Below are 23664 nucleotides of genomic sequence, written 5' to 3'. Positions count from 1 at the left end.
GCTGCTCCAGCAGTGTCTGGATCAGGCAGGGATGTCCCAACAACATGAGATGGTGTCCTCCCTGGGACATGGGACAGAGAGGACAGAGGCTGCTCCACTCCCATGAAAACCCACCCCAAACCTTTGTCTGGTTATAAATAAAGCTGCCACTGACCTCGAAGATTAATCAGTGGGCTGGTGTCTCTGTGGGATGTCACCCCATGTTTTTCCACAGGCCTGTCAAGTTTCAGCCCTGTCTGCTCTGTTGATGACAGCCGTGCTCACGCCTGCCAGACAGCACTGGGACGGCCACGGCCGGCGGGAGGGAGAAGCAGGGAGCAGAGCCCAGCAGGATTTATGGCTGGTTTCTCCCTGGCGTGCCTCCTGCCACACACACCATACACAGATGCCTCTGGAGGATGATGGAAACCGGGGCTGCTTGCCGTGGTGCAGGTATTTTTAGGTGTTTTTGCTCCATTTCTGGCCTTTGGTGACTTTCTGACTAATGCAGCTGGATGTGCACATCAATCTGAACCTGGTCACTGAGCACCCAGCTGCCTCTCCCAGGCCAAGAGAAGCCCACCAGGAAGGGAGGGAGGGATGAGGCCATGTCCAGGATGATGCTGCAGCATGGGATGGGTCCCACAGTGGGGAACCAGCTCTTCCCAGGGCACCACAGCTGGCAAACACCTCTGGAAAGAAACAAAACCTCCTGGGTGTAAACCTGGGTCTGACACCTGGCAGGCTTTTATTTCCTCTATTCAACATTTACCCCTGATTGCAGCTGGACCTGCTGCCCCAACACCTTCCCACATTTACTAGCAGGAGTAGCCCACCTCCAGCTGGACACCAGCAGCACTCAGGGAAGGGGGGACTGTCCCCATATTGTGTGTCCCCCGTTATCAACAGCAGTCAAGGGTTTTACCAACACCACGTGGCTGCAAGGCCGGGTGCTGCGTGTCCACACAGCAATGCATCAATTAATCCGAGAAGGAACAAAGCAATTAACAGGGGAACCAGGGGATAGACTAACAAAGCCTGTGCCTTCCCTTTAGGAAAGGTCTGGCTTGTGCCTGTTTGTTTGGCTCCTGTTTCTATGGTGGTGAAGGCAGTCATGAAGGGTCAATTCATCGTTCCGGTTATTTGTAGCTATCCAAAATGTATTCTTAGCCTCTCAGACCTGGGAGAGATAGCCGGGGGCTAACCAGGGGGCTTGGCCATTGGGAGCTGTCATTCTTTTAGGGGATGAAAGACCTTCCTTTCATAACCAAGGACTGAAGTCATCAGGGCTCAGCACAGGTCCCCCACAGTGCCCCAGCTCCTGCAGGCAACTACAGGGCAGTTGGTCAGGGCAGGGGATGCCCCAGACTGTCCCCACCTCTGCCTTTCCCCCCCCCCCCCAGCAGTAACACCAACCCTGAGCTGTCCCTGTGCCCCTCACCACAGATCCATGCTGTGCAGGTGTGACACCAGTGCCTCCAGCAGCTCCCTGGCATGAGTAGCCACCACCTTCACCACTGGAGCGAGTCCCCAGTGACTGACATGCAAAGAAAATAGAGAGCTCATTCCTTTGAGATTAATGAATCATGAAAGCCTTTGAAAGCAGAGCCTTGTTTGTTTACTTGCCACAACTCATGGACGAGGTGCACAGACATCCTCAGCGTTCCTGATGTGGATGGAAGATCAGATGCAGGTCTCTGCCTGGCTGAGCCACAGCCAGAAGATCCAGGGCTGCCTTGGAAAGAGAAAAGTTCATGAAACAGCAACAGCAGAGACCCCAGACCAGGCCTGCTGTCTGGTGGGTCTTCAAAACAAAGCCCAGCCTTCCACGTGAGTCTGGAGACACCAGCCCTTTCCAGTGCAAGCATTTTCTCCATCAGCCCTACCACAATATTCCATGCAGGCTCTCAGACAAAGAGACAGCACCCCACCAGCACCAGCTTTGTGTCACTTCATTTTTCAGAGTTATAATTGGATTAGAACCAAGTGTGAGTTTCTAGTCCCAGTTTCCCTCTGATCTGCAACAACAGGAATGGGAAGGAAAGAGCAGAATGAGCTGAGCTGGGCAGAGAAGAGGAGGCAGCTGAGGGCTTGGGCAGTACCAGAAGGACATTGGTGGACCGTGAGATTTGCAATCCCAGATAATAAGGCATATCGGAAAGTGCCAGCAGTGAGAGGTTGCTCACTGCAGACTGCTGCCCTCTCACCAGTAAGGTGGGCAAGGAGCAGCCAGCCTGGGACCGGCAGAGGCAGGGCAGGCGTAGGAGACCCCTCCCGAAATCGGTGTGAAGAGGTGTGAGCCTCACCTGGGTATGGCCCTGGCCGGGGACATCACTGTCCCAGGGAGTACGTGTCCCAAGAACAGCAACTCTGTCCCCCGGAGAACAGCGGGGCGGGGGGTACAGCGCGCCTGGCGGTCCCCCGGGCTGGTCGCGTAGCCCCACGGAGCTCAGCCGGCACTTTCCCACCCTGCAGTGACCCCTGGTGGGGGCGAGAGCTGGAGGGGCCGCCCCAGCCCCCGCCCCGAGCATCCCGCCGAGCTGCTGCGCCCCTTCTCCCGGAGGGTCCCGACGGGGCGGCCGCCGGCTCCGCGCAGCGTCCCTGCGGGTGCGGGCGCGGCAGCGGGAGGCGGGGGGGAGGCAGGAGGCCAGGGTGGGCAGAAGCCCGGCGGAGGGAAAGGGGGCAGGAGCCCGGGGGGGGGGCTGTCCGACCTGCCCCCGGGGAGGTGGGGGTCGGTCCGGCCGGAGCGGCGGCTCCGCGCCTCTGACTCTGCCCAATGAGAGCCCGCAGCCCGCCGGGCGCTGTCAATATTTGGCCGCGGCCCCCGCGCTCCCAGCCCCAGTCCTCGCCCTCCGCCCAAGGCCCCTCCATGGCCCGTCCCGCGACGCTCGGGGGGTGCCGGCCCCGCTGAGCCCCCCGGTCCGGCACCCCGCGGGGAGCCCCGCCGCCCGGCCCGGCCCGGCCCTACCAGCCGCCCCCCGCCCAGCAGCATGAACCCGGCAGCGGGGGCCCAGCCGGGGCTCGCTCAGCGCGGAGCCGGCAGCCGCGCCGCGGGGCCGTGACGGGCAGTGCCCCCGAGGGGAGCGCGGGCGGGACCCCCTCGCCGGTCATTTCTCCGTCTGGACGTCGCCCCGGAGAGATATGCTCAGCCCAAACCGCCTGGAAGCGTCTCCTGGGATTGCCTTGGCCCCCGGGCGTGCGGAGTGCGGAGCCTTCCCTCGGACGGCGGGCGCGGCCCCCCGGTTTTGCCTCCCCCTCGTCCTCCTCCTGCTCGCCCTGACGCCCCGCGCCGACTCCTCGTGGTGGTAAGTGCCCGGGCTGCGGGATGGGGATGGGAGCGCAGCGAGCCCCGCCGAAACGGAGCCCGACGTGAGGCCGGGGCAGCCCCGAGCGGGGCTGCGGGAGCCACCGGGGAGCGGCCGGGGCTGCGCGGGAGCATCGCGGGTCCCGGTCTCGGTCGGGAGCCCTGCAGCAGGAGGGGGAAAGGCAGATGGGGAAAGGCAACGTTCTGTTCCTACCCGCCGCGATGCCGGGGCCGGTACCGGAGCTTTCCCCCGGTGCAGCGGTCGCTGGGCTCCCCGGGAGCCCCGAAGGCGCCGTCGCCACCTGCGGCTGAGAGACCCCCTGGCTGCAGCCGCGTTTGCCGGCGACCCCACGGAAAGCCATCCTTCCCCGTGCAGCGGCAGGGAACCGGATTAGCCCCTCGGAAGGGTTTAGACCTGGGAAGTGGCAGCAGCGAGCAGCTCTCCCGATCCACCCTCTGCATCCCGGGTTTCCTCTGGAGCTCCCGGATCCCCTCCGGGCTGCCCCGCGCACCGGTGTTACAGCTCCTCGTAAACCGCGATTAGCAGTTCTCCGTCTTTTCGGTAAATCGAGGCTTTGTAACATATCGAATGATGCCACAGAAAATACCCGCCTTCTAGAAATTAATTTTCTCCCAGCAATGAAAATTTATGTATACAGAATGACAGTAATTAGGAAAACAAGGACTGGGAAGTTTCCTAAGTGCCCCTCTGCTGCTTGAGTGGGTCAGTAACACTGATAAAAAAAACCTGTGCTGCAGAAAAGTTTCCCCCCCACCCTATAAAAGTCCTCTCTTATCTTGTGGAAAACACTGTTTTCCACACCAATCTCGTCATCATTAGCACATCACTGCAGATGAAGCTGAACTTAATCAAATTCAACCCATCTGCCACCGAAAGAGAACGGCGGTTTCTGGAATTCCTCCACTGCAGTGGAGTACATGGCGAGGGAGCACTTCACCGTCATGCCGATAGCTCAGGTATTCCGGGTGTTTGAGAGCGCGTCTGGGCGTGCGGCCGTCCTGGCCCCGCTGGCATCCATGGCAGAGCTGTTCCAGGGGGAGGAAGGAGATGAGAAGAGCTGTGAGTGGAGCAGGGAGCCCAGGGGACGAGCTCCTGGGGCAGCGGGATGCAACCAGGCACAAAAAGTGGAAGGTATGAGTATGAGGAGACTTTTTCCAGCGGGCTTGGGGGGGACACACAGAATGCAAACCAGCACGGCCATGCCCAGGGGACATGTCCTGCAGCCTGATTCAGTTCCACGGGGAACTGAGATCACTGGGCGAGAAAATGCGTCAGGGCGGGCGAGTGTCAGGTTGGTACAGGCGCTGGGCTGGATGCTCCCACCCCGCCGGGCAGGCGAGGGCAGGACAGCGGCTGTGCCCGGGTGCTGCTCCTACGCTGAAGGCCGAGGGAGGAGGCAAGTCTTAGAGCCGTGGAGAAACTGAATTATTTCACTTAATTGCCGAGGAGGCAAGAGAAGGAAGGGTAGGCTCGTTAGAGCTGAGAGGGTGCCTGGGGAAAAGACGAGGTGAGAGCAGTCAGAGCATCAGCTGCCTGAAGCTGGACACTCTGGTGTCACACTTGGATGCTGGCTGAAGGGTAGAAATCCTTTCTTCAGGAGGAGTGTGAAAAACACCTCTTTTCCTTGCTGTTACACCTCACTTCTCCCCACGCTGACTCCACCACAGTGCCTGCCCTAATTCCAATCGCACGTCGCTTCCCAACAAGCGGGAGGAAAACCGCCACATTTTAAGCCTCGGTAGCTGTGGCTTCTTTGGAGGGAGCTAGAATTAGCTCCCGCAGTAGTTTGTGTTCTCAGCTTGCAGACTGGCTCCCTGGCTGGCAGCCCCTGCTTCGAGGGAGGGAACTGAGCAGGAACAGGAGCTCAGGACCAGGCAGCTCCTCCGTGTAGCCCCGCTGGTTCCTCAGCCATGGGGCAGCCAGGCACGATGACTTTGAACATTTTCGGCAAGCAGAATTGGCCTCGGGGATCTTAACTACATGACTTTTAAACAAAACAAATTTAGAAATCAAATACAGTAAATTCTACAGTTCATATTTTCAATCCTACTTTCTCCTCTGTTGACCAGAACATTCCTAAGAAAAGCCTTAGCTGAAGTGAGTGCTATTCTGCTGGACATGTTAGTTGTGATAAAACAGCATGTTTAGATGAAACTGGGCTTTACTGAAAACTGTTTCAACCAGCTGTGGTTTGGGAAAAAGTTGTTCAGTGATTTACAGAGGTTTCCAAGCACATCTTTAGCACTACTGATATTGCAATAAATACATTTGGTGGTGCATCATCGTTCCTTATTTTTATTATTATTGCCAAATTCTTCTAGGGATTCACACACAATAAACTTGTGGAGCTAGAGGAAATGATTCTCATTTTCAGAGTCGACTTTTAAAGTAGATTAATAGAAAAAAATGGGTCAGTTCTGATCAGAGTACACGGCAAGGAAATATCAACCAAATGTTTCTTCTAAACAACTGCAAATTATTAATTTGCAGTGACGTCAGGCACGGCCAGCACTGCCTCACAAAAACGCCAGGAATTGGTGAACTCAGAAGTGTCTCTGGGTGCGTGTTTGTGTGCATGAGCTCAGAGCACGTAGCTGCTGGCAGGGGCAGAGGGGACAGCACGGTGATGGGTGCTGGGGATGGCCATGGTGAGCAGCACCCATGCAGAAAGGCTCCCAAACCATAACGTGTTACTTAGCAACAAAATACCAGCTGAAACACAGACGGAAATTAAGAAGGAATGCAATGGGAAAATCCCTAAATCCCGTTTACACTTGAGCACGCCGGGGCAGGGTGAGCGGCATCGTCCTGGGAAGGCAGCTCTGGGCTGGCAGGGCTGTGCCCCGTGTGCTGTGAGAGGACAGAGGGCCCCAAAAACGGCCTCTGAAATTCCTTCTGAAAGATTTGGGAGATGAGACAAATGCTGCTTATAAACATCAACTGTGCAATAAACAAACTTGGTGTAAATAACTAAGTAGGGTTTACTCAGGACTGAGAGCCCCGCTAGCTGCTCTGGTGTGGAAAGCCATTTTAGATCGAAGGTTTGGTTAAAGAAAAATGTACACAAAGCTGTGTGCACACACCCCTGCACCCCACCCTCACACATACCCACTCGCCTGAGGGCCCACATGAACCCCCCCAAACCCCAGCGCACCAAATCCTCATTTGCTAACTTGTTTATTGCTAACCACAGCCCTTGGAAACTACAAATATTTAATTTCATCTGGCATTGGAGCAGATGGGAGGCATCAGGCTCCCAAAGAGATAAAACAAATCTGTGGAAGGAAGACTAATGCGAGCTTGGGTGCGGGTCAGGGAGCGTGCAGAAGTCTGGCGGCCACGTGGGGCTCCTCCAGACATTGGGGGGCCACGGGGGTCCTGGGGAGCTGCTGGTCCCTGGGCCACAGTGTCTGGATGGCCACTCTTAGGGATGCTCTGGGTGCTGTGCTCCAGCTCCCTTCCTGGGCCAGGGAAGATGCTCCAAGGGCAGATGGTGCCCATCACACCCTCCAGAGCAGCCTCAGGGGCTGGGGTCAGGCCCTTCCCAAGGGCTTCCCCACCTGCAGCATGTGGAGAAGGGGATGTTCTACCAGGATGGGCAGTGAGGAGCTGTGGCTCTGAGGTTTGCTATCGTGAGGCCAGAGCTGGGTCCTGGCCCAGGAGCAGTGGATGGGCACAGAAATGGAGAAATGGAGCCACGTGTGTGCGTGGGTACAGCAGAGAGGGGTTCATCTAAACAGGCAGCACACTGAGGTGTGTGGGAGGGAAAATAGCATCAACAGGAATGCTTGAAAGTAAGCCAAGGGGAAGCCAAGGGCTGCCTGGTGAGCAGAGCAGGCAGGGCTGGGACCCCCCGGGCACAGGGAGGGGGTGCATTACCTTCCCCCTACACCCATCCCAGCAGAGCAGTCCCCCCCCGGCCCCCCAGGGATGGACTAGCAGGGGGTTCGGGGGGCATGGGGCTCCAAGGACAGGGTGTCTGCAGGTCCTGATGCCATCCCATGCCACGAGCCCTCCTGGAGGGGAGGTGACAGTGCTCAGGGACCACCGGGGGCTCGCACCGGCTCCACGTTTGTTGTTGCAGAGTGCTTTGCATGGCAATAAAATCAGGAGGTCAGCGACCAGGAAGTCTTTATCCTGAGGCCTCTGCAGCTCTGGCTGTCCGGGCAGCTGAGCTTTGAAAAATAAGTTTTAAAGTAACATCAGACTGATGGAGAATGAACCCTGTGGCCTTTGCAGCAGCCCTGGTGTTCCTGGTCGGGGTGTACTCAACAGATGGGTTCTCTCAGTCACTCTGCACCATTATAATAACTCTAATTGTGTTTCTTAGTCCATTTTTCATTGGGGTCACTTTCACCTATAGGAGATCTTTCTTACAAAGAAACGCAAAAGAAAAAAACCCTTCTGCTCTTACAGAATCCTTAGCTTTGGCTGTAACTAACAGGGATTTCAGCCCACCCTGAGGAGGTCTGTGTGGGGCAAGGCCTCTGCTCTGAGCAGCTCCCACCCAGCACATGAGAAACACCAAGGACAAGAGAAGAATCATCCCTCCTGCCTTACCCCCAGAGACTGTCTGTCTGACACCCCTCAGCAAACACTGAGATTTTAGGAGGGGAAAAATTCATACTTCAGGATAAAGCACGTTTTTGGTGAGCAATATGTATTGTATTTGTACATTGCCAACAATGCCTGGAGGAGCAGCTCTCACCCAGCACTGAGCAAGGCTTTCCCACTATTGCACAGTAGAAAATGAAAAAAAAAAAAAAAAGTATCTTGAATGGCACTGGTAGTGGCTCAGCATTATGATATTAAAAATTATTCAAGTGAGACCAACACTCTCAACATACAGAGTAGTGGCTCTAAGTGAGGAAATTAGGACTATTAATCATTCCAAGGCGTTAACAATTCCAGCAGGCTAGGATGGCCCCGTTCCCAGTGAGGCTTAATAAAATACTCTGGGTTTATAATAATAAAATAATATCTCAAATGTCTGTAGCACCTTGCAACCCAAAATGCTTTGCAGTTGGCTATAAATTGTCTGCCCACAACCAGGGAGAGCCAAGGAAGGAAAGTGCAGCATCCCTGGGAAGTATGCAAAGAACTGGAGGAGGTGAAATGCTGCCAGGAGCACTGGAATTTGCTCTTTATCAGGCAAAGAGGCAGAGATGTTGGATCTGATCCTATCTGAACGAGGTGTCTCCAATAGCTGCCTAGGGCTTTCCAGCCTCCCACCAAAAGATTTCGAGTTGATTCAATGGGATGGGAAGAGAGCAGAAGCCAAGCAAATTTGGCTCCCAAGTGGATCTTTTAGGACTATCAGAGCAGTTATAGGAGCGATGGGGAGGTGAGCCAGTTTTCCCAGGGGAAGGACTCCAACAGCCTCCGACAGCACCAAGAAGCCAGATCACTCTCTCACCTCAACCTCAACCTTCAGAACTGCTTTTTCCAAGACATGTTTTCTACCTAACATCTCCTGGTGGGTCCAGATCACAGGCATGGCTGCATCTGAGCCTGTCCCAGCCTCGGGTCTCATCAGCAGCCCCCCACTGCAGGAGCCAATGTCACCACCCTGCAGAGCCAGGGCATGACCCACACCTGGGCTAAGGCCAAGACCATCCAACAAAACACCATCCAACGAGGCCAGCCCTGGGCTGGCACCAGGAGGAAGCACAGAGCCTTCCCTGATAGCCCCAACTGGCTGCTATTTCCTTGCACCCCAACCCTGTGCAAAGCAAGCAGGAGCTGGGCACACTGCAGGGGTGTGACGAGCAGGGCTGTGTCTCTTCCAGGCTGACTTATCCACTCCTGGAGACACTGCCAGCAGGGGCTGGGGATGCTGGAGCTGGGTGCACTCAGGGGCTTCGCTGCCATCACCACTGCAGGAGAGGAGGGCTCTGCCCAGACCTCTAGGTCAGTCTATTGGGTTTTATCAATTAAACAAAGCTGCCAACAGCTCTGAGTTACAAAATACCCACAAAAATCATGGCTACATTGCAGGGGGCAGGGTGGTCACAACAAAAGGAAAACTGAATTCCCCTTTGCAGCATCCTCCTGCTGTGGTCTGCAGAGTTAAGAGCTCCCTCTGACCATTCTGCTTTGCAGAGCAGCCCCAAGCCCCTAAAAACACAGGCTGGTGCTCCCAGGATCTGGAGAGACCCCTAAGCAGCTGCTGGCTCACCTGGCCAGGCTTAGGCTGACATGCCTGGGGCAGGCTGCCCCAGGATGAAGCAGAGGTCTCCTTTCTCTGCCCATCACTCAGGTGCCATGGACTCTGGCCAAGCTCTTCATCTCCCACTGCTACACGGGGCATGCTGCTTTCCTGTCTCTTGGTCTTTCCTATTAACAAGCAACCAGGAAGCCTCATACACTGTGTTAGGGCCAAAGCACAGCTTATTGATCCAGAAAAAGATTCCAGCACAGTGGAGATGTGCTGGTGTTGCAAGACAAACCTCTCTTAGTGTACGATGCTCCAAGGTCCAAGCAGGTGTTCCAGCCAAAACTCATGAACAGTGCTCTGAGCCTATAGCCCTCAGGGTTGACCAGCCTGGATCAGTGCTATTGCTCCAAGAGCAGCTGACCTCTCTGCTGGCTTGCTCTGGAGTGAGTTGAGCCTGTGCTTCAAGCCTCACCTTTTATTGGCCCCCTAATCCTGCTCATGTGCAGTGGGGGCCTGCCCTAATCAGGCACAGATGGGCTGAACACAAGCTCATGCCCACTACCTAGCAATTAGTGGCACCTGATTGCCTCATTTCACTACATGCTGGGATCTGAACCTCAGGACAGGAGGCAGAAGATCCCAGGAGCTCGCAGCCCACAGGGAGCTGCTGGGATCCTCTCCTCACCCAGAGGGTGGGAAGCTGCTGGGGAGGGAAGCTCTGGCTGCTGAGTTGGTCTGAGCTGAGGACAGAGGCATGACAGGGACCACACGGCTCTGTGAGAGCACCCTGAGGAGCCTGCAAATCCTTGGGGAAGGCAGGAAGGCTCTGGTGGGAAGCGCGGGAGCAGGACACGTCCAGCACGGAGGAAGCTGTGGAAGGGGGTTAGTGCAAAATGCACGCTGCCAAGTAAATAGATGCGTCTGCCTCTGATTTGCATGTTTATCTTAGAAGCAATTTAGGTTTCTCCTTGTTTACAAGAGCCGAAGTCAGCAGGCTCTCAGAACAAGAACAGCTCTGGGAGCCAACATGTGACAGTTGTCTCCTGTTCCCTTCCATCGTTGCTCCCGGGCTGTTGGCGAAAAGCTCAGCCCAGCAGCCCCGTGTCCGTGCCAGGGGTTTGTTCTGCAGGAGTCGAAGGAGGCTGCCAGGGAGCAGGGAGCACTCTGCCTCCCAGCTCTGGGAGCACCCGCCCTGTGGCACCTCTGCTGCTGCAGGAGGTGGAGATGGAGGATGGAGGGGATGGATGCGGAGTGCTGGTGGCACACACGATGGGTCCGGGACATCCCTTAGCAGCTGGAATCTGGCAGCAAATGGGAAACACGGCTGGTGTGCAAGGAGAAAAAGCTGCAGCATCCTGCAGCCAAGGCTGGGCACCAGCCCCAGCCCCACAGACAGCCCTCAGCAGTGTCCCGGGGGCTTAATGGACACTGTGAGAGGACCTCACAGGAGGCAGCAACCCCTGGACTGCCATCTGAGGGGCTGGAGGATCCTTATCCCCACATGCACCTAATTACTGACCCCCTCCCAGCTCCCACAGGCTGCTCCTGCCAACCATGCACAAACCTGAGCAATCTCCAGCATCAGGAGCAGTTCCCTCTCACAGACATTTCTGAACACAGGGCTTGGGGCTTGGGTTTGGTTTGCTTTTGTTTTGTTTTTTCTGCTGTAAAAATACAGATTCCCCAGGAGTACAGCATTTCATAGATATTTGCCACTTCCAGCACAGCTTCATTTTTTAGAAATGAAGTTCTGATAAGGCCGTGGGGACTTCTCAGAACATCCATTGTCTTTCCTATTCCAGTGTTTTTAAAATGTCATAGATTTTTAGAAATTAAATCGGAAGAGTTGCTTTCACCAATCCAAAACAAATGTTTGCATTTTCTCCCCTCCCAAAATTCTGCTTGGCAGAATTTTCTGATGTTCCTCGTCTTGCTCCATTTCAGATTAACTGAACCCAACTGGAGCCTTTCTCATGAAATGGAAGATCTGGGTCTTGCCGAGATAACCACAGACTTTCCAAGACACACAGGGAATTTTCCCCTTGTTGTGCCATGGCTCTGCCCAGCAGTGCAGCAATCGTGGGGCAGATTTTGATACACAATCTGCCACAGAGGTCTGTGGGTACCACAGCAAACATGCAGCTTGCTTGCGGCCCCAAGCAGGGGGGGATGCAGCCACCAACCCTGGACCATGGCTGGTGATGTGCTCCCTCAGCAGTCACTGCCCTCTGCCCTGCTCCCCTTCCACTTTCTCCTACTGATAATGTTTGCTCTGCTCTGGGTATTTGGCAGGAGAATTAAGGAGAAGTAATTACCTCACAGTGTGAAAAAGGGAGTGCCTGGTGTTTATCTTGTCTGGAGGGTTTCCCTTGATCGCAGTTTCCCAGGGGATGGCATTAGCCAGAGCTTTCTCTGCCAGCTCTCCCATCCCCAGGCAATTCCTCGTCTCCCTGAGGCCCCAGGACCAGCTCCACAGCCCAGTGCTGGAGGTGGGCAGGGGATGGGGTCCCCACAAGGTGGTGACCAGTCCCAGAGGATGGCACACTGCCTCCCAGTAGCCCTGCAGCCCCCTTGGGCCGCTGGCCCGTGCCAGCTCTGGACCAGTGGCTCCCACAGCCCAGCACGAGCAGGGCAATGAAATACTCACAGCTGGCATTGCTTGATGAGTTCCTGATGGTTTTTCTTCTCTGAATGGCTTCTGCCATCTCCCTCCTCATCCCACTGCTGCAGGAGGGAGGGCTGAGAGGAAGCCCGTGAAAATAAGGCTGTAGGCCCTTGGAGTGGGGGCTTGCAAAGCTATGGGGAGCCGGGTTTATTATCCTCAGCTCCAGCCTGAGATGACCCTGTGCTTCTGCCAGCATTTAAACAAAATATTTTAAAAGAGGGAACAGATCCCGTTGCTTTTTGTGCTCGCAGGGCTTTCCTGAGCCTGCGGATGATGGAAGTGACAGAGCATGGCCAGAGAGGACAATGAGATATTGCCCAAGCTTTATTGCTTTCTATTATTATTAAAAGGAGGATCTTAATTCCAGTCTGGGGGGGTTGAAAAATTTGAATCCCACCCAAACCTCATCCTTTCCAGGCAGAACCACAGCTCCATGCACTGTGACAAGCATCAACCTCCAGCAGCAGCAGCCGCTGCCTGGCCAGGATGCACAGGGCTGACCAGGATGGAAAATTCCACGGTGCCGCCGGTGTCCGGCGTGAGACTGCGGGGCAGAGCTCAGGGTCCCTCCCCCGTGTCTGTGGAAAGCTGCCCGTGGGGTCAGCCAGGCTCTACCAGACTGTTGTTTGGTCATTGTCTTCCCTCTCCAAGCTCTGCAGGGAGGGGACTGGGATGCAGGCAGGGTACAGGCAGGAGAGGAGACTCGGTTATTCAGCTTCAGGGTGTGATCATGGACGCTCATCAGTGCAAATGGAGCACAGAGACAGCCAGGGGACAACAGCCTGCACAGGGACTGCAGCAACAAGAGGTGATGCCTGCTCCTCTTCCTCCCTCCCTGCAGCGTTGTGCCATGGCCCATGGTCCCCACCGTGTGCCCCAGCCTGTGCTGGGCTCCATCCTGCTGTGCTCAGCAGGGCCGGGCTGGGGTGTTGGGAAGAGGGTGGGAGGCAGGTTTTGCACATCAGCAAGTTCCTCTGCTGCCACCCCAGGAGCTGACAGAGCACCCGGGCTCTCAGGGGTGTGGGTCCCACTTGCAGCACCCACAGATGGGTGTCCCTCAGGGGGCAGGGTTCCACAGGCTCCCTGCTCACCATCACAGAGCAGAGTTTACCCCTGCCCCTGGCTGGTGCAGCTCAGGATTATTTTGTTAAAGACAAAGCCCAAAGCCCAGTGGCCGTGATGGCTCAGCACTGTCACATCCCTGCTGACCCACAGCCTGCAGCCTGCACCCAGGGGGGCACACAGCCCATCACACAGCTGGAGAGGAAAGGGGGAAAGGTGGGCTTCAAGAGAAGACCCCTGCGGGTGGGCAAGGCCCTGGGGAGTCCAATTCCTGCCCCCCACCCCATCCCTGTGGGCAGCACAGTACCATGGCACCGGTGTCTCCCGCAGGTACATCGGGGCGCTGGGCGCCAGGGTGATCTGTGACAACATCCCCGGGCTGGTGAACAAGCAGAGGCAGCTGTGCCAGAGGTACCCCGACATCATGCAGTCCGTCGGGGAGGGAGCCAAGGAGTGGATCAGGGAATGCCAGCACCAGTTCCGGCACCACCGCTGGAACTGCAGCACCCTGGACCGGGACCACACCGTCTTCGGCCGCGTCATGCTGAGAAGTAGGTTCTGCCCTGTCCCCTTCCCACCACCACGGGCTGTGTCTCCCTGGGAGAGGCTCTCCTCCCGTTGAGCTGCCCTGCCCGCCGGCTTGGATTACTCCCTTAGGAGAGCTTTGCCTTTCCCTGTAAATTAATCAAGCAATAATGGGAGCAGAGCACTGCATTTGAAATAGCTGCACCAGATGAGATGGAGCAGGGGGAGCACTGGGGGAGAAGGGGGAAGGAGGAGACACCTCCAGAGAACAGTCTCATATGTAAACAGTAATGGGATATATAAATATTTGGAGAGCAGGGTTGGCCAGGACTCAGCAGTTCACGTGGGAATGGGCTGCTCCTTTGCATGGCAAGGGAGGCAAGGAAGAGCCACAGCTCCATCCTTACCATGGGCTGCGAGGTGGAGGAGGACAAGGGCTGAGGGCTGACACTGGCTCTGCGTGAAGGGTTGGACACTGCCCAGGAGGGACCTGCCTGCTCCTGAGAGGGATGGACACAGCAGAAGCAGGGACATGCCCCAGGAGTGAAGGGGAAAGGTGGGATGGGGACAGCAACAGGGCAGTCCCTGAGCAGGAGCAGCTCCAGCCACCCCTAGGCCTGGTGCTGCAGGACAGATGCTGCTGCACCCCGTGCCAGGGCACATCCCACCCCCAGCTCCAAATCAAAGGGGGTTGGAAGGGCCTTTCCATGGGCCAGGAGAGCCTCATCTGGAGGACACGTGGGCGCCCACCGAGCGAGCGGGGGGCTTGCTCCCAGCTGGCGGGGGGATGGGGCAGATGAGCAGTGGAGCCTGGCAGACAGACCCCCGGAGAGGAGCTGGCTGGAGGGGAGGGGGCTGCAAGCACCGGGATGCAGCACTCCCCACGCTGTGCTGCTGCCTGCCCGGACTCAGCCTCCGCATCCCGGTGACGGCACCTTCGCTCCTACCCGCATCCCCTCCTGGCAAAGGATGGGGAATGATGAAAGCTCCTCACATAGCCCCATCCTGTGAGGCCCAAAGAGAGCTCTGCCTTTGAAGTTGCTTTCAAAGGCTCTCAGAATGAAGATGAACATGGTTTTGATTTGCAGCTTCTTTTACAGCATTATAAAAACAGCTGCGAACTTGAAGCAGAGACATAAAATTGCTGGCAGCACGCTGTGCCGCGCAGGGAGAGCCCAGCCCAGCCAGAGCTGCTGCCAGCTCCTGCACTCAGCATCACCCCGCGAGGGGTGGATGAGGGATGGGACAGCCCTGGCTGAAGGTGCTGGGGCTGGTCCCATGACCTCAGCAGAGATGGGCATCCAGGGGAGGGGGACAGGCAGCCCCAAGAGCAGCCCAGCACCCCAGCTGCAGAGCGCTGGGTCTCAACCTCAAGCACCTCTCAGCTTGGATGGTGCCAGGGACGGGGAGGCTGGACTCAGCTTACCTGCAAGACATCTCACCCCCATCCACGAGGATGCTGCCCCCTTGGTGGGCTTTGGTGCCAGGCACAGGCTGGCACACTCAGTCCCCATCCCCATCTCTCTCCCGTGGCAGGCAGCAGGGAGGCTGCCTTTGTCTACGCCATCTCCTCGGCCGGAGTGGTCTATGCCATCACGCGGGCGTGCAGCCAAGGGGACCTGAAGGCCTGCAGCTGTGACCCACTCAAGAGGGGCCGTGCCAAGGACGAGCGTGGGGAGTTTGACTGGGGTGGCTGCAGTGACAACATCAACTATGGGATCCGGTTTGCCAAAGCCTTCGTGGATGCCAAGGAGAAGAAAGTGAAGGATGCCCGAGCGCTGATGAACCTGCACAACAACCGCTGCGGGAGGATGGTGAGTGCAGCCCCTGCCTGGACAGGCCCCCCCAGCACCAGGGGGGCAGAGGAGAGGGACCCTGGGTGGCCACAGAGGGCAGGACCATCCTTCCTTCCTTTCTTCCTTCCAATTTGTTGGGGAACAGCCCCTTGGAGATGGCAGGACCCTGCTTACCTTGCCCCAGCACATGTCCTCACTGATGCTGTGACAGAGAGGACGTGTCCTGGGCAGGCAGCACCCCATTCTGAGAGGAGCCATCCTTCTCCGGGGCAATCACCAGTCCTCACAGCATCCCATCCCTCTTCCCACAGGCTGTGAAGCGTTTCCTGAAGCTGGAGTGCAAATGCCATGGGGTCAGTGGCTCCTGCACACTAAGGACTTGTTGGCTGGCAATGTCAGACTTTCGGAAAACGGGGGATTACCTACGGAAGAAATACAACGGGGCCATCCAGGTGACCATGAACCAGGATGGCACTGGCTTCATGGTGGCCAACAAGAACTTCAGGAAGCCCACGAAAACAGATCTGGTGTATTTTGAGAACTCACCCGACTACTGCGTGATGGACAAGTCAGCAGGTAAAACCCAGAGCTCGGGTTGTTGCCCAGCAGCATCTCTTCCTTACTGGGGGGGTCACCTGGGGTGTTGGTGCTCACTGTAGCACCGTGTCCCCACACCACCTCCCGCTTGTGCAGACAGGCCTGGAATTGTCCAAAATCCCACCCTGCTGCAAGCCCTTAGCCCCAGCAGCCACTGCAGCCCCCATGCCCTCCCCACAGCCCCTTCCCCATGACTGTGACCGCCCAGAAACCACGATTCCACCCCCGCTGCAGGTGTCAGATCCCCCCCTCACCCAGCGGCTGCAGGAGGGGGTGGAGGAGGCCAGGGAAGGGTCGGGAGGGTCTGCAGCCCCTGACCCGCTCTCTCTTCCCCCCGCAGGCTCCCTGGGCACCGCCGGGCGCGTCTGCAGCAAAGCGTCCCGAGGGACGGACGGGTGTGAGGTGATGTGCTGCGGGAGGGGCTACGACACCACCCGTGTCACCCGCGTCACCAAGTGCGAGTGCAAGTTCCACTGGTGCTGCGCTGTGCGCTGCAAGGAGTGCGAGGACACTGTGGACGTGCACACGTGTAAAGCACCGAAACGGGCCGAGTGGTTGGACCAGACCTGAGGAGACGGCGGCACCAAGGGAAGAGCCCGCTGCCACCACCCCTTTTAAACCCTGTGCCCTCCTGAGGGCCGTGACGTTCTGGGAGCTGTAGTTCAACTGCATGGCTTTTATTTAATTAATTCTGCAAAGCACTAAAGAAAGGACTACATTTCCCAGGAGGTACCGTGGACCCTTCCATTTGCTCAGCAAAACTAATCCCCTGCCTAAGAGGAGTCTGCAATCTCTGCTTGAACTGTGGAGCTGCTGTTGCTCGTTGCCCTCTTCCCAAAGGGATGGTGCAAGCGGCAGGGAGATGGAGGACCCACGGTCAGGATGTGATGGCTGAGGACACCTGCACCTCCCCAGAGAATTTATATTGCAGTCAAGTTTCACCGGCAAAAAACACTAGTTCAGAATAACCCACTTTTGCCAAAAGCATTCTTGCTTTTACTTTTTTTTGCGAGGCCAGAGGAAAGGTGTTGAGAAGCCCTCGGGCAGTCCCCTGATCCCCACCTTCCCCTGGAGCAGACCTGGCCGCGCTGCTGACCCCGCTGAGCAAGAGCAACCTCTGCACCAGGCTTCTCCCCATCTCCCCTGCGAAGGTGACAAGTGGAGCTGAAAATTGGAACTGAAACCTGGACGACTGCACAGACAAGGGCCAGCCCCAGGTGCTGGCAGACACAGAGGGCTAGAGAAAGCAAACAAAATCTGTGAACTTACTGGTAGGTTCTGAAAGTCAACGGATACAGCAGCACCTCTGTAAAAGTCACTTGTATGTTGTGTATACTGCTTATTATTTTAAGTCAAAATTCATTATAAACCTGTATCAGAAAAATTATGTTCTTTGCTTTTTGAATTCCTACACAAAGCATCAGCCTGCAGCAGCATTCCTTCTCCCTGCAGCTCCCACTGTCCTGAAGCACAGACCTCCCCTCCAGGGTTACCTCTTGCTGCCCATAAGGCACCCAGGGTGCAAAGCCCCAGGGAATCCTGGCACACTCCATGACATCTCATGACACAGCACTGGGGTGAGCAGGAGGTGCTGGGTTGGCTTCCAAATCTTTCCCATAAAACAAGCAATGAAAAATAAAAAAACACCCCCTCCCCAAAACTCCAAAACTTAAACAATCAGCTAAAACTGAAGCTGCTTAAAGGACAGGCAGGCAGCTGCAGAGCTGCCAGCAGACACGTTACAGAGATCAACCCCTCTCGTATCTAGAAATGCCCTCAATTCTTTTTTCCCTCCATCTCGGGCAAGCAGTGGTCACAAGGATGCTTTATTTACAGAGCCTGGTCCAAAGGTACCAATCCACACAAACACATAATGTACAAGTAAGGCAGCTGAAGATGCAAACTAAATTGACCCAGGTAAAACAACAAACCAAAAAAGACCCATAATCACTGCAGTTGTGCACTTCCCTCCTAGAGCTGGGCTGCCCATTGCCCCAGGCAAGCTCTGCTTTCCCCCTGACCCAGGAAAAACACAGTTAAGTTTTCCTAACACTGATCCTCAATGTGCTGATGGGCAGGGAAGGGCCTTTAACACCTCCAAGCAAGTTTCATGAAAGTTACAAGCTGACAACAACAGGAAAGGTCAAGTCAATGTTAATATTCACCTGTAAATTCATTTAAGTGGGGTCTCCTCCATTCTGCTGTTGCTGCTGAAGCTCTCCCAGGTGCCAAGGTTTCCCTGGCAGCAGCAAGATGTGGGCAGAGGAGCTGAGCAGCTGCAGGAAGGTCGAAGCAGCAGGATGGGATTAAAGCAAAGATCATTCTCACCCTAAACCACCCATCAGCTACTGCACCAAGAGCACCTCTGGACACAGATTTACCCAGTGGCCCTGGGAAATACTAGTTTAGGTCCTGAGAGAAAATAACTTTGAAAACTGCTTTGCTGAGAACTGCTCAAGGATATTAACAAGTCTGCCACAGGCCAGATGAGAGCACCTTACACAGGGCCAGAACACCTAGATTCTCACCCAGAAAAAGGACCTTCATCAGAGCTGCTGCAGAGCCACAGCCGAGGAAAAAGGTGATGTTTTGTCAGAGCTCTTAACACAGCTACAGGAATCCCACCTCCCTGCTGCCTGACCCATTGCTTGCAGAATTAAGTCCTCTCTCTTCTGAATCCCGGAGTGACCGAGGACGAGAGGGCTGAGCAGCACCTTTTGCCCTCTCTGCTCTTGCAGAACTTGCACTCAAGCTGGTGTTCCCCTTGGAGCCCTCTGAATTTCAAGAAAAGGCAATTTCCCTGAAGATTTGCTCCGTCTCAGCTGTGCTGAGGAATGCTGGCAGGTGAGCAGGTCTGAGCCATGCCGAAGGCATTCCAAGCCTGCCATAGCACCATGTCCATCAGCATGCAGGGTAATCTGCTGGGGAGAGCTCCCTCATTTATCTTCATTACTGCTCCACCTACCATCAATTTACGACAGACTTTTAAAAAATGCTGCCCCCTCAGCAATCAATCCAGGCCTCCCTCCTGGAGCAGGACACACTCTGTGGGCTGGGAGGGACCCAGAGCCTGGGGACCCAGGGCCAGCTGTCAGTAAATCTCTGTCCCTCTCCAGAGGACCCCTGGGAGGTGTCTTCAAGCAGAGATGCTGCTCCGTAGCAGACCTGTTGACTCACCAGATGAATGACATCTTAATCAATGGCTGCTGCCAAAATACATATTCTTTTTGAATGCAGATGATCGATATTTTAAAACAAAGGAGAAAACTCCTGGGACGAGGTTGGCTGAGAACAATGGGATGCACCAGAGCATCAGAGGAGGAAAAAACCCTCGGTGCAGGTACCAGTGTTACCAAAGCACCTGGAGGAGGCATCCTGGAGAAGCCTGGCAAACTCAAGCTTACCCAACAGAAGAGGTGAGAATGTCTTCTGTAAAGAGCTATGCAAGACCACACTGACTCCTAGTTTATTATTAAGCAATTAGCAAAAGCCTGGGAACAAGAAACACACTGGTTAGCTGGAGCTAACTCCCAGTGCTTGTGTAAGATGACGTGCAGGGCTGCAGGGAATGCAGAGTGGTCTCTGTCTTCCCACAGATGAGCCCTACTGAGGCTCCCCTCCAGCACACTCATCCTCAGCAAGCAGATGGTTCCCATCTAGAAAGGTTTTTGAAGGCTGCAGCCTCATCAGGGAACACCCGGCTCCTCTCACAAGCCCCTGTTAAGTAAGTGATCTGCCTAAAACGTGCAGGAAGCCTTTTATGCAAGATCATCATCTGGTTGTCCTCCAGGCAAGTGTGTCTGAACTCAAGGACAAGGAGCAGAATTAATTGCCTAATGAGCTTCTGAATCAATTACCTTCTCCAAAGACACTGGGCAGGAGGAGGCAGAAGACTTTGGGAACATGGGATCAGGGTATTTTCTCTTTCTGAACAGTGAGAGCAGACCTTAGCCCAGGTGGCACCACTGTTTTCCTGGAGAGATGCAGTTTAAAATCAAGATTTTGAGAGCCATGAGGGCAGAGAGCACACACTGCTCAGCTACAGCCCCGTCCTAGGTGCTGCCATGGGCTGTTTCTGTTCCCCATCAGGTTCAGACCGAGGTGTGAGGCTCCTGTGCTGGGACAGGCACAGCTCTCAGGGACACATCCAGAAGGGCACTGCACTGACATTTGCACCACCTGTCAAGATGAGTGTGGGAGCTTTCCCTTCCCTTATTCCTGAGTCACAGAGGGCTGCTCTGGTGAGGAGGAGAGGGGGGTTACTGCTCTGGAATCTCAGCCAATGAGTCAATGCAGGAGAATGCAACAGGCACATTCCGTGTCACACTGCTTTATAGCTGATGGGAGCCTCCAGCCAGAGCAGAAAAGAAATCAAGAGGTTAAGAGAAGGATGAGAGTTGATGAGGCCACACTAGGATTGCACAATTCAATCCAACCAGAGGAGAAGGGAAATGTCATTGGGCAGCAATAGCCAAAGCAAGAAGATCCCCAGTGGGGAAACAGGCTCATCTTCACAGATGTACCCTGGGTGATGCAGTGAGGGTGGGTGGCTGTGTTAGCCCATATTCCCCAGTGACCAGACTCACCCAAGGGCCTACCCCAAAGCACAACACAATAGTTGAAGCTGGAAATTAGGAAAATTCCAAGCACATGAGCAGCATCCCTGATCACCATCTTCTTCCTCCAGTGCTGCAGGCTGGGGCGTGGGGAGGCTCCAGCAAGGGGGAAGGGAGGCTGGGTGATAGAGGCAGAGCTGGAAAACAAAGCTGCCTTTCCTCTCCATCCACCTTTATCAAAAGCTGGGTGAATTCAGACCACGGAAGACTGTACACAGAAGCCCACTTTAACTGGTGTTGTCAATGCTACCTGATGGTTGGAGACTTTTGAGCCATAAACAGATGAGATTAGCTCACACAACACCTACACAGCTGCAAAGGGAGAAGGGAGGAGTCTGTCTGTCTGTCTGTCCTTGTTAAAAGCAGAACAAGTCAAGCTGGGCACTGCTCAAGGGCTGGTAGAGCATGAGCCCCACCTGCCCTCCTCACACTGTCCTCTGCTAGGAGCTCTGCACCACTGCACATCTGCTCCCAGCTCCACAGCTGGGCCCATGCTGAAGCCTCAGCACAGCCCCACATGGCTCCTAACCACACACCCCATATATTTAGGAGTCTGGGAGGTGCATCTCCCCTCCGTGTATCATCTCTGGGCAGGGGGAAAGGCAGAATTAATTTATGTCTGTAAAAGACCTGTATGTATGTCTCCTTTTCTCTGGGGGAGTTTGCTCCATATTTAACCTCTTCAGGCTGCTGGCACCAGAGGTGGATGATGCAGTTTGTAGAGAGGTGTAGGCACTTCACTCTCCCCCACCCCCTGGAATCTTCCTCTCACTTGTGGTCCTTGGGATTCACCCAATGTTTCTCAGAAAAAAAAAAGAGGACCTCAAGACAAGTATGTATGTAATAAGCAGTGAGACAAATAAGCTCCAGTTATCCTAGCAGAATTACAACACCAGAGAACAATTTTCTGCATTCCTCTGAAGGCCTGAAGGAACCCAATTGCCTGCTCTCAGCCTAAATAGGTACCAGACACCAAGTGCTCCATAAGCAAACAGAGCCCCCAAAGTGCAAAAATGAAATAAGTAAAAAGCTTCACATTACATATAAACCAGCCGTTTGCACCTTGTTATTAATGGTCTTGACTATGACCTTTAAACCTTGCTCAGAGCCATGGATCTATGAGCCTTGGCACCCTCACAACAATTCCAGGACGAGGAGCAGGGAATAAACAAGCCTGGACAGTGCTGGAGATGTGGGAAGGAAACCAGCCTGTGACAGAGAGTGCAGCAGCCAGGGCACAGGGTGAGCATCTCACCATGGATTTGTCCACACAACCTCAGTGACCAGGGTTCTGATGATCCTGATCCACAAACACCTCTAGATGTTTTTCATTAAGATCAGTGGTGAGATGGGAAATTCACAGGAGTTTAGTTGCCCAATTGCCTCACAAACAGCCTTACAACATGCAGTAACACTTCCCTCTTCCCTTCCCTTCCTGTTCTTTTTGGGTATCACTTCTGGAAAAGCAAAAGGTTGGCAGGAAGAAATGCAGAATTCCTCTTCCTGGACATTCTGATCAAAAAATTATTCTGTTGGGACATGAAGAGACAAACATGGACCAAGAAACCAAACAAACCAAATCCTACCCAAACTCAAATCCAGCCTGAACACATGAGAGACTGTAACTCCCCTATTTTACAAACACACAAATTAACATCAGGGATATAAACGTGTCCTGATTTTACAGATTCTTGACTTTCACTGGCTGTTCTGAATGAAATGAAACTTTTAAGACATCTCCCAACACCACAAATGTCCTCATGGAAAGGCTTTTGCCATCCCAATGGCTCTAAGGCGACCCAAATTCATGCTTCAGGGAAATGGCAACAATCAATGCTTATCAGTCCTGGGCATAATTGCCATTTAAAAACAAATATATATATATGCATCCAACTTAATTGCATGTGGCTTGATATGGTATTGCTATAATGTGGATGAGGTGTCAAGTCCCTGCTCCTATGAGGCAAAAGCAGGTTCCAATACAGCAACAATCCCACCAGGAAATCACTCTGAGCTCCTCCTTCCCAAGAACTGCTGGAGACAGGAAGATTTTCATTACATCGACTGCTGCCAGCTATACTTGCAGCACAAGCCCATCCCCTTTCTGTTACAGTTATGTCAGGGGAGGACAGTGAAAGAAAGCAGCTCTTGGGATGATACATGGGAGGCAGTGCTTCATTTATAACCCCACACAAATGCTGGAAAATGTTCAACTTTAAAAAGCATTAGGTTGGTTACCTTATGGGCCCCTGTGGACCAAGATGTGAAATGACATGAACACAACATATCTATTAATCACCACAGTGATTCCACAGTGAGGAACAGCCCCAGTGCCATACACTGAAAGAAAGCTGAAAGAATTACCTGCTAGTACTTAGGCAACTCAAAAAAAATCTGGTAGTGCCTTTCTGTAGGGCTCACCTCTTGGCTCCTCAATGGATTCAAGTATTTAACTTGGATTAAAGCCCAGTTAATAGAAATATACAGTGAGGAATAACAACGGAATTTCTACCTGAACACCTGTGTTTCCTCTCAGCCACAAACAAGCTACACTTACATGAGATGCACAGGTGACTGTCTTCCTCATAGGACTTGGTTTATTAGGTAAAGAATTTACAAAAAAGGAAAAAAGTCATTCTTGATCTTCTGCACCAAGACAGATTACAGACCTGTAAATTGACCTGTAACTGATTAATTTAGGTATTATTTCAGAAAAGAGTAGATTACAGCAATCTGATTCCATCCAGAATTTAGAAACTAGAATAATTTACACCACCTTTGAAGGAAGGCACCAACCTCACAGCTTACATCAATCCTTCACAAAGATCAGTGAAGTTTAAAGATGTAAAATCTCCCTGGTTATGATGGGTTAAGTATTTTGTGTTTACCTGTAAAATGTTAGATGACTGACAGCTTTTCACATGCTCAGAATTACCATTTA

At 54.2% G+C, this 23664-nt stretch overlaps 1 protein-coding gene across 1 annotated transcript; it reads left to right on the top strand.

Moving 5' to 3' along the window:
- Positions 1–3056: 3056 nt before the first annotated feature.
- Positions 3057–17476, top strand: WNT2B (Wnt family member 2B). The gene is made up of 5 exons (XM_030465451.1): positions 3057–3284; positions 13520–13740; positions 15251–15528; positions 15822–16086; positions 16448–17476. Exons 1-5 carry the CDS (start codon positions 3121–3123, stop codon positions 16675–16677), a joined length of 1158 nt encoding a protein of 385 aa, XP_030321311.1. The 5' UTR covers positions 3057–3120; the 3' UTR covers positions 16678–17476.
- Positions 17477–23664: the final 6188 nt, after the last annotated feature.

This window comes from Calypte anna, chromosome 26 (genome assembly GCF_003957555.1).
Source record: "Calypte anna isolate BGI_N300 chromosome 26, bCalAnn1_v1.p, whole genome shotgun sequence".
Classification (NCBI taxonomy): Eukaryota; Metazoa; Chordata; class Aves; order Apodiformes; family Trochilidae; genus Calypte; species Calypte anna.
Note: the sequence above shows the minus strand (reverse complement) of the source record. Positions and strands in the feature narration are given on the sequence as shown.